At 33.9% G+C, this 11,321-nt stretch overlaps 1 protein-coding gene across 2 annotated transcripts; it reads left to right on the plus strand.

Annotated features, from left to right (window-relative positions):
* Window positions 1–475: 475 nt before the first annotated feature.
* LOC112025445 (ubiquinone biosynthesis O-methyltransferase, mitochondrial) lies at window positions 476–10,708 on the plus strand. Of its 2 annotated transcripts, none has more exons than XM_065770722.1 (9): window positions 476–1,650; window positions 1,784–1,873; window positions 3,181–3,259; window positions 6,346–6,423; window positions 7,525–7,573; window positions 7,822–7,871; window positions 9,112–9,261; window positions 10,194–10,274; window positions 10,386–10,708. In XM_065770722.1, the coding sequence occupies exons 1-9, from the start codon at window positions 1,421–1,423 to the stop codon at window positions 10,491–10,493; spliced, it is 915 nt and encodes a 304-aa protein (XP_065626794.1). In that variant the 5' UTR covers window positions 476–1,420; the 3' UTR covers window positions 10,494–10,708. The 2 variants fall into 2 exon arrangements, with proteins under 2 accessions (XP_065626794.1, XP_065626795.1); XM_065770723.1 differs by having other exon boundaries at window positions 478–735.
* Window positions 10,709–11,321: the final 613 nt, after the last annotated feature.

Consider the following 11,321-nt stretch of genomic DNA (forward strand, 5'->3'; position numbering starts at 1 on the left):
TTTCTTGTAACCTAACCCAATCCACCAATCCNTATTAGTAGGAGGAATTGAGGAAGTGTTGCTCTACAGCTGGTTTTTTTTTTAAATTATTAAATATATAATATATATTTAAATATATGTATAAGTGCCCTACAACTAGTTTTAAAAAAAAATTATTAAATATATAATATATTTTAAATATATATTAAATATGGTGGGTCGGATCAGTTTGGGCAGGTTTGTAATTTTATGACTCAAACTTAACTCGACCCGTTATAAATTTTTTTTTTGTAACCTAACCCAATCCACCAATCCCTAAAAACCAACCCATCCTGACGGGTCCGGTCAGATTTGACGAGTAAGTGAGTTTTCTGCACACCCCTGTCCTTAGCTACGTGTACATCTAAAGAATATATTATTTTATTTGGTGTTCACATAGTTGGTTAGAATATATATATATATATATATATATTTTTTTTTTCCCTTTCTCCTCCTTCCCCATTCCTACCCGTTGCTTCTCTCTCCCCTCGGCGGTCCTCACACTCTTCATCTCCACTTGCCGCCGACCTAAGCCCCTGCCCAGCGCCGACAACGCCGATTTATCTCTTTGTTCTTCGCCCCTATCTCTCTGCTATCTCATTTTTCCTCTACTCTCTCTCTCAATCTTTCTCCGTCTCAAACACCAAGACCCATGATCGCCGATCGTGGTTGGGTTCGGTGCCGAAATGGTTTGTGGGTGGTCTCAGTTCCGAAACGGTTAGTGCTCTTCTTCCCTCACCTCCACTCCGCCGCTGGGTTGCTGGGGTCGTGGTGTGTGGTTGCTGTGTGGGTCTCTTTGGATTGCATGTCTGGGTTTTAAGATTTCTAATTGTGTGCTCTTGGCTTGGGTATCTTGAGGGTGAGATTTCTGGGTTTTTTTTTTTTTTTTTTTTTTTTCCTTCAATTGGTTGCTAGTTTTTTGGTTGAGCTTGAGGCTACTGTGATGGTGGTTGAGGTTTGGTTGTGTCGCGATGGTGGAGGTGGATTTTGTTGTGGTTTGGTGATTTTTTTTGGTTTGGGTTGAGGAAAAAGATTGGGGATTTGGGTTGGTGGGTTTTTTTTTTCCCCGCTGTGAACTGGTGGTGGTGGTGGTGGGTGTGATTGTGGTTGATGGTGGAGGTGGTTGTGATTGGTTACTAAAGTTTGCTGTGAAAGTTTTTATTATTATTCTAACGATTTTTTTTTGTATTATTTTAATCAAATAACTAAAATTATAGATCTAGTGGCTGTGGGATGCGAAGAGTTAAAATAGATAAAGTGATTTTGTTGGTGCTTTAAAAGCCTGCCCTTTGTAATAATTTTGGCCTAGCCCATGGCGATTCCTACTTGAGTTTTCTTCCCCAAAACCAAAATTCATTCCTTGTTGTGTTTGTTTTGGTCGGTCATTAAGCTTCATTCAAACATGGCTTCTAAGCTCGTCAGGCATAGCCATCTACGAGCCCTAAGCTCCTCCATCTCCATCAATAACCACTTTCGCTCTCCTCACTTCTCTAACCCTAACCGAGCTCCCCTCAGCTTCAGCTATAGACTCTTCTCCAATGCCTCTTCTTCTTCCTCTACTGGAGGATTCCAACGAGCTTCCTCTTTGAAAGACCTCGAGCTCGCTAAATTTGCCTCCATTGCCGGAACCTGGTCAGCCTTTTTATTTCCTCTTTTTTTTTTTTAATCCTTTGTTTGGTTGGTGAGAAAAAAAAAGAAGAAGAGGAAAATGAAAGAAATTTCAACTTGAAATTTTGAATTAACTTAGCTTCGGTGTTATGAATAGGTGGGATTCTGAAGGGCCATTTAAGCCATTGCATGTGATGAATCCTACAAGACTTGCTTTCATTCGCTCCACGCTTTGTCGACATTTCGGGTAAATTTTTCTGCTTTACATTACATGTATTATGTATATAATTTTTTTACTCCACCAAGTTTCTGTTGGAAATATAAATTATTGGTTTTATATTGGGTTTTGTAGTTCATTGGGTATTCTTAGAGGTAGAGGAAGACTTAAAATCTAGGATGCACGGACACAGTATGGTACAATATGGCGACACAGGCAATTTTTGAAAAATTATAACATGATAAAATAGATAGGATACCGTTACTTCATGGCTACGGCACTCCAAATGAAGTGTTGGTGCATCTAGCTTAAAATAACACTAGTCAAAGTGATATAAAAGGAACATGTTTATTAAGGAGGTTGTAGGAAGTATGATTTTTGATAGAATAGAATGGTGGAGATTTATGTAGTCGACCCTGATTAGTCTGTTGAGGATTTATTGCCGACACTAAAAGTTTTGGGACTAAGTTTTTGTTGTTGTTGTAGTTCATTGGGTATTCCTCGCCTCTCTATTCTCATATTTAGGTAGGCCTAATGGATTAGGTTCATCAAGTACTTGTCTTGCTAGTTGTATGATTGCTTATTAAGCTGCAGTTTAAATTTGGGAATACAATGTGGTTACCCTGCAAATTGTTGTTTAAATGGTGACTGATGTGGGAGTTAAATTTATCTTATAAGTGAGGGGCAGAGGGTTTTAAATATGTAGAGAACATATGCCATTGGGCTTTTGATAATTTACAATTTTAGTTATTGGAAACCTGGAGATACTGCATTAGTTCAATCAGCTCTTATTGTCTTTCTCTCTTCATCATGTCTTTGTTCTTTTCTAGCCCTTTTTTCACCCCTTCTTTTCGCAAATCTCTCACCTTCTTTTAATTGGACTAGGGTTTCTGAGAGAGGAATTTAGTTAATTCTTTTTTCTGTTTTAATTTTCCTATTATATCTCTATGTTTTATTCTTAAGTCCTACATTTGGATAAGAATATAGCGACCCTTGTTAGGACTGTATATGACTAGACTAGATAAAGTAAATGACCCTTATTAGGACATTTATAAAAAACCAGACCATAGAATCTGACGCTGATAGTTGTCATTTTAGTTTCATCTAGCATGTAAATTGCACTTATCTATGAGTATGCACTTTCACTGCAGCCTATAATAAAAGATTGTCCTTTAGCTTTTTATAAGTATTAAGATATTCATGCTAGGGCTTTCATTGGAAATATGCTGTCCTCCACAGCTCTCTCTTTTATTGTTATGTTTGTATGTAATGGTACAACAACAATTTCACTTCCACCTCCCCCACAAATAAATTCTGATTAGTTTTCCTTGTTTCAGTAAGGATCCTAACAGTGCTAGGCCTTTTGAAGGGCTTAAAATTGTTGATGTTGGTTGTGGCGGTGGAATTCTCTCAGAGGTATTCTTACAATATTTTGAATGCTAACATGTCTATTTGGTTGCACATCCGTGTTAGCTACCAGTATCATCTCAGAAGAAATTATGGATAAGGCCTATTTAAAATAACCATATGTCAAGGCCCTAAAGTTTTTTTAAGATCTATTCCTATATTTCATAATTAGCCTCAACAACCCCCCCCCCCCCCCCCCACAACACACAAAAAAAAAAAAAAAGAAGAAAAGAGAGAGAGATAGAAGAATATGAATGTGTGTGATGTAAGTCAAGGTCATTCGAGAGTCCAAGTTGGAATTTTACACTCTACTCCCTATAACAAAGCTTCAAAATACCTAGTACTTGAAATTGCTTGAAGAATTTTCTTTTCCATGCACTCTATACCTAGGCCATCATGTTGTCCTTCAATCAATGCCATCATGTTTCCATGCAACCTATATCTGGATGTATTCACCACTGCAATCAGAAAGTAGACACAATTGGAATGCAAATGTAATTGTACTAGTTATGCATATTATGCTGCCTTACATACTTGCTTTGTATAAGTGGCATTAGATTTCTGCTATATATATATATTAAAATTAGATGTAGTCTTCACCTCATATTACTCTCTTCTCTGCTTGTTCAGCCATTAGCTCGAATGGGAGCTACTGTAACAGGAGTTGATGCTGTGGAGAAAAATATCAAGATTGCGGCATTCATGCTGTATGGTCATTCTCTATGTAAAATGTGATATCTTAGATTGGAATTGGATTTGAAAAGTATCAAATCATTGAATATTAGGTTTCCTCTCTGGGGATAGCTCTTTAGCATTCTCTTATGTTAGGACTTTGTTCAGATTTGTTTTGGATCTTTTTCCCTTTAAATCTTCCATCCAAATCGCCAAATGTTAGCTGACTTTCATGCCCATAGGTGGACATGAATTGGAAAGCACCAAATCACTCACTGATGCGTTGGCATTTCATAATTGATCAAAGAGAGAGAAAGAGAATAGTTCACCTTTAGAAACTATTTCTGGGGGCCTGTGGGAGGTAGTTACGGTAGAGTTAGATATTAAGTATTTAGCTAAATTGTAATTTTTTAGGAGAGGCTACCTTTTTCATTTAGCTGCCAGAGTGGCAAGTTATTGGAGGTTTATTCCAGGCTTTTCTTTTTGGAAATATTTGTGTATGGTATTTTTTTGACATCGCAATATGCACAAATTCTGAAATTATTTGACAATGTAAACATGGTTTCCAATTTTTGCAACAATCTCTTATAATCCACTGTATTTTTTGTACTTATGTGGGCCAAAGATGACTAGTAAAGATTTTTCAATATTTTTAACCCTTAATTCCCAACTAATTGAGGTCAGCTTGTCATCCCAGATTCTAAATCTATATTTTCTTGAAGCTTATGGCCTTTTTTTGTTTTTTGGTATTTTAAATGGTGTATGAAATTTTTTTAGTGGATTGAGAATATCTTGAATGATTATTCTATAACGTTCGGAACTATCTTTTGGTGCTACCTTCTCTCTCTCTCTTTCTTCTTTTTTCTTGTTGTATATTCTTGAATTCTTCTGAGCAGAATATATTATGATAAAGTATTTCTGAATTATTTCCAATAATTTCCTATTAATTCTTGGATTGCTAATTGCTAACAGAAATAACTTTTGGAGATCTTAACAACTTGGTTAAAATGTATAGTTCATCAATGAGAAAAATTTAATAAATTGCAATTTGGGTTTTCAAGGATTACATTTGTTTTGTTCTTCTAGATTGTATAGACTTTAACATGGAAATTTGTTAACACGCAGGATTTGGATCCATGACTTCAACTATTGAGTACTGTTGCACAACAGCTGGTATGTGCCAATCTTGTTTACTACCTCTGTAGGACAAGCTTTATGGTAATGTCATTCCCAGGAGCATTCAAATTGCATTGCTCTCTTACTGTAAGCTGTGGCATCTTTTACAATGGATGGTTACATCCCTTTTCAAGTGGGACTAAGTGGCTATGTGACATAGACTAAGTAACATAATTGACATTGTTTTGTTGTGTCATATTATTGCAGTCTGTATAAAGTTTTTCTGAATTGATTTTTGGACAGAAAAGCTAGTAGAGGAAAACAGGAAGTTTGATGCTGTGATTGCTCTAGAAGTATGCTCTCTCTTTCTCTCTCTCATTCTTTTTATATATGTACACATGCTTGTATGTATAAATATTATTATGTAGTTGTTATTCATACTGCTTACAGATACCCTATGTAATTGTCTTACTTTTTTTATGTTGGATCTAAAATCAAGTTCGTTTTACCTAGCACATTTGCTTCTTTTTGAAACATTTAAGTGATATTGCATATTATGTATACTTCTACCATATATTTGCCCTGCTATAGTTATGATATGGCCAAATGATTGGTTGATATCCATTTATTTCTGGTTTTGCATATAATCTTGGATTCTTCCCTTCATTTATTATCATGATGAGCATACAAGAGTATTGAAGTTGAAACTTGAAACTCAAAATTCATGAGTTGCTGGGTTCAAGAGAATTAAAAATACAAAAATGAGATTTTAATATTAGATGGCAAAGTCCTCTCATAAGAAATTTTTTGTTGTTAAGTCTTCTCTCAAGACCTTTTGAAAGACTATTATGCTAGGATTCAAGTTATTAAAGGTGATCAANTAAAGAAAAAAAAAAGAAGAAGAAGAGAGAGAGATAGAAGAATATGAATGTGTGTGAGTGTCAGGTCTTCGAGAGTCCAAGTTGGAATTTTACACTCTACTCCCTATAACAAAGCTTCAAAATACCTAGTACTTGAAATTGGCTTGAAGAATTTTCTTTTCCATGCACTCTATACCTAGGCCATCATGTTGTCCTTCAATCATATGCCATCATGTTTCCATGCAACCTATATCTGGATGTATTCACCACTGCAATCAGAAAGTAGACACAATTGGAATGCAAATGTAATTGTACTAGTCAATGCATATTATGCTGCCTTACATTACTTGCGTTTGTATACAGTGGCATTAGATTTCTGCTATATATATATATTAAAATTAGATGTAGTCTACATCTCATATTTACTCTCTTCTCTTGCTTGTTCAGCCATTAGCTCGAATGGGAGCTACTGTAACAGGAGTTGATGCTGTGGAGAAAAATATCAAGATTGCGTGCATTCATGCTGTATGGTCATTCTCTTATGTAAAATGTGATATCTTAGATTGGAATTGGATTTGAAAAGTATCAAATCATTGAATATTAGTGTTTCCTCTCTGGGGATAGCTCTTTAGCATTCTCTTATGTTAGGACTTTGTTCAGATTTGTTTTGGATCTTTTTCCCTTTAAATCTTCCATCCAAATCGCCAAATGTTAGCTGACTTTCATGCCCATAGGTGGACATGAATTTGGAAAGCACCAAATCACTCACTGATGCGTTGGCATTTCATAATTGATCAAAGAGAGAGAAAGAGAATAGTTCACCTATTAGAAACTAATTTCTGGGGGCCTGTGGGAGGTAGTTACGGTAGAGTTAGATATTAAGTATTTAGCTAAATTGTAAATTTTTTAGGAGAGGCTACCTTTTTCATTTTAGCTGCCAGAGTGGCAAGTTATTGGAGGTTTATTCCAGGACTTTTCTTTTTTGGAAATATTTGTGTATGGTATTTTTTTGACATCGCAATATGCACAAATTCTGAAATTATTTGACAATGTAAACATGGTTTCCAATTTTTGCAACAATCTCTTATAATCCACTGTATTTTTTGTACTTATGTGGGCCAAAGATGACTAGTAAAGATTTTTCAATATTTTTAACCCTTAATTCCCAACTAATTGAGGTCAGCTTGTCATCCCAGATTCTAAATCTATATTTTCTTGAAGCTTATGGCCTTTTTTGTTTTTTGGTATTTTAAATGGTGTATGAAATTTTTTTAGTGGATTGAGAATATCTTGAATGATTATTCTATAACGTTCGGAACTATCTTTTGGTGCTACCTTCTCTCTCTCTCTTTGCTTCTTTTTTCTTGTTGTATATTCTTGAATTCTTCTGAGCAGAATATATTATGATAAAGTATTTCTGAATTATTTCCAATAATTTCCTAATTAATTCTTGGATTGCTAATTGCTAACAGAAATAACTTTTGGAGATCTTAACAACTTGGTTAAAATGTATAGTTCATCAATGAGAAAAATCTTAATAAATTGCAATTTGGGTTTTCAAGGATTACATTTGTTTTGTTCTTCTAGATTGTATAGACTTTAACATGGAAATTTGTTAACACGCAGGATTTGGATCCAATGACTTCAACTATTGAGTACTGTTGCACAACAGCTGGTATGTGCCAATCTTGTTTACTACCTCTGTAGGACAGGCTTTATGGTAATGTCATTCCCATGGAGCATTCAAATTGCATTGCTTCTCTACTGTAAGCTGTGGCATCTTTTACAATGGATGGTTACATCCCTTTTCAAGTGGGACTAAGTGGCTATGTGACATAGACTAAGTAACATAATTGACATTGTTTTGTTGTGTCATATTATTGCAGTCTGTTATAAAGTTTTTCTGAATTGATTTTTGGACAGAAAAGCTAGTAGAGGAAGACAGGAAGTTTGATGCTGTGATTGCTCTAGAAGTATGCTCTCTCTTTCTCTCTCTCATTCTTTTGTATATATGTACACATGCTTGTATGTATAAATATTATTATGTAGTTTGTTATTCATACTGCTTACAGATACCCTATGTAATTGTCTTACTTTTTTTATGTTGGATCTAAAATCAAGTTCGTTTTACCTAGCACATTTGCTTCTTTTTGAAACATTTAAGTGATATTGCATATTATGTATACTTCTACCATATATTTGCCCTGCTATAGTTATGATATGGCCAAATGATTGGTTGATATCCATTTATTTCTGGTTTTGCATATAATCTTGGATTTCTTCCCTTCATTTACTTATCATGATGAGCATACAAGAGTATTGAAGTTGAAACTTGAAACTCAAAATTCATGAGTTGCTGGGTTCAAGAGATTTAAAAATACAAAAATGAGATTTTAATATTAGATGGCAAAGTCCTCTCATAAGAAATTTTTTGTTGTTAAGTCTTCTCTCAAGACCTTTTGAAAGACTATTATGCTAGGATTCAAGTTATTAAAGGTGATCAAAGAATAAAGCAATAGAATACTTTAAACAAATTGCAAGAGGATTTAAGATCTATCTCTTTTTTTCTTTTTTTGGACCATGCAATAGGATTTCTGGGATTCAAGAAAGTAAGAATGCAAATCTGAAATTTTACCATTGGATGGAAAAGTTTCTGGAAAAAGACTCTTCAACCCCTTGATTGGTAAGTTACTCACACACCTAATGGGTCTTGATCCCAAGGCCTTATCCACCATCTCATTATTATGGGAGGAAGAAGTGCCAGTTAAGCTATAGCTCATTGGCGACTCTTCAAAGACTATATATGCTACATTTTGAGATACTCCATGGTACTAACCTTAATAGTTGATAGTACTTGATACATATAGCCTTGTAACATGATTCAATGCTCCTGCATTATCAAATTGGATCCCTTGAGTTTGGAAGTCCTCTGTAAATACAAGACAGTTATACATAAATTATGCAAGATAAATTTAGATTTCCGCTAAAGATTATATGAGTACCCACCTATGAAATTGAAATTGAAGGTATATTTGTGATGATTAATGGAAAGGTTTAACAAAGGTATAAATATAATGGTGTTCCCAAAACTTTGGGTTTTTCTCAGTGCACTTTTCTTCATGCTTCTCTAGAGTGTATTCAAACTGTTTTTAAGTTATGTGTTACCTATTTTTGACCATATCCAATTTGTTTGCAATTGGAATTTTACTTAAGGTAATTGAGCACGTAGCAAATCCTGCTGAATTCTGCAAGTCTCTGGCAGCATTAACTGTTCCTGATGGAGCTACTATAATTTCAACAATTAACCGTTCTATGAGATCATATGCAGCTGCCATTGTTGCAGCAGAGTACCTCCTCCATTGGGTACAGTTATTTCCATCATTCTACAGCTTAATATAGCTTCTTGATTATCTATGTAGCACCTCTTGCACTGCTGGATATGCCTTATTTTGAAACTTGGTGACATGCTTTGAAATTTACTTGTGTCTATTTGAGATCCACCTTGATCTCTATATATGTTGATTATCTATTTCAGAAATAGGTGTTATCCTTAAATTATACTACAGGATACATGCCATAGTGGTAAACTGGTTCTTTATACTTGGCAACAAGTTTGTTTTCCTTAAACAGTTGAGGTTTTGTTTTTAGCAAGTTGGTTCACATTGATATTTTTAATTGTATTCTAGATGACAAGAACTCGATACATATGAGCGTAATGTGGATGATTCAATTAAATGAATCTTTTCTTCTAAAGATTTGAATATTTTCATACAAAGCGTTCTCATCTATGGGTCTGCTGAGGTCATCCACTATTCAGTTTGATCTAGATTAAGTTAGAATTGATCCATACTATTAAGGAATGTTACAATGCCCATGGAATTTAGATTGTTCCATTTTCATTGCCTTCACAGCAACAATTGATACAATTTCAATTAGTCAAATCTGGAGGTGAACTCCACTTGCAAACGGAAAAGTAGATAATTTTTAGCTAGAATTGATAGTCTATCAGATTATCATGAATTTCATGTAATTTGGTTTTTCAAAAATAAGGCTAAGAAAACTATGAAGCATGTTTTTCTAATGCAGCAGAAACATTTCACGTAGACTATCTGTAAAAGTTTGAGATGCTACTTGGGTTACCTTGGAACTGTGGTTACCTTATGAAATTGTTAGTACAGTCAAACGCTTTCAATATACATTGGTTTAATACCTTAGTTAACTGATCAAGTTATTTGTATTTAAATTCTGGATTTCGCACCTATTGGCACTATTTTGATAAACTTAATATTTTACAGCTTCCTAAAGGTACACATGAATGGTCAAGTTTTCTCACTCCTGAAGAACTAGTCCTGATCCTTCAACGTGCCAATATCACTGTGAGTAAAATATGTTCATGATGTTTCATGAATATCTGCCTCATATTTTAGCGTTACTAACCTCTGCACATTTTAGTAAAGCTTGTCTGCTGTCTGGTTGGCTTTTTGCAGGTCAGGGAAATGGCTGGATTTGTTTACAGCCCCTTGACTGGAAGATGGTCTCTATCTGATGATATTAGGGTAAATTTCATTGCTTTTGGTACAAAAAACTGCCAATAGATAAGAATATACCATTATAATTTTCCTAGTTTGTTCTCTTCCTTCTTTTTTGGTTTTTTGTTTTGGTTTTGGTGGGGGGGATTTGATGAAATTTTTGTACTTGTTCATACAAATAATGATGGGTAGATCCAACACATTGACGGCAAATATTGATTTTTATATGGGCCATTATTTTATCATGAATAATGCTAGAGATAATGCAACTTTTATTACAAGCAGTGGTGGCACTATCAATTTTTTTCATGGTGTTCGTTGAGAAACTTAAATTTTAAAAAAATAATAATAAAAATAAAACTTAAACTTAATTTTTTTTTTTAAATTAATAAAAGTAAAACTTGAACTTAAATTTTTTTAAAATTAATAAAAATAAAATATGAATATATTGACATCGCACAAAAAAAAAAAAAAAGTATAAAATTTTTCATTTTACAGTTTTCATATTTTGAAATCATTGTGTAATAGTTTCATTATCAATGTTATTAATTACATCTTTTTCAATATGCATAATCGATTTCTACTAATCTCCTATTCAATTATCAACATCTTATTTAAATAAATAACAATATAAACAAAATATGTTCCAACCAATTTTTGTATTTTTTAAACCAATCAAGATTAAATAGATGCAATGCTCCACTATTTTTATCTTTTTTGGTTGGGAAATCATGGCTAAAAGGTACACAAGAACCTATTTGTAAATATACTCTTCTTATTTCATCCTAATCATTAAGATGAAAATATGAGCCATTTTCTTATATCCTAAGATCTGAAAGAAGATTATTCAAGTTAATATGAATTCACTTAGAAGATTAATCTTGCAATACAAGT

This window comes from Quercus suber, unplaced genomic scaffold, assembly GCF_002906115.3.
Source record: "Quercus suber isolate HL8 unplaced genomic scaffold, Cork oak 2.0 scaffold_35, whole genome shotgun sequence".
Taxonomy (NCBI): domain Eukaryota; kingdom Viridiplantae; phylum Streptophyta; class Magnoliopsida; order Fagales; family Fagaceae; genus Quercus; species Quercus suber.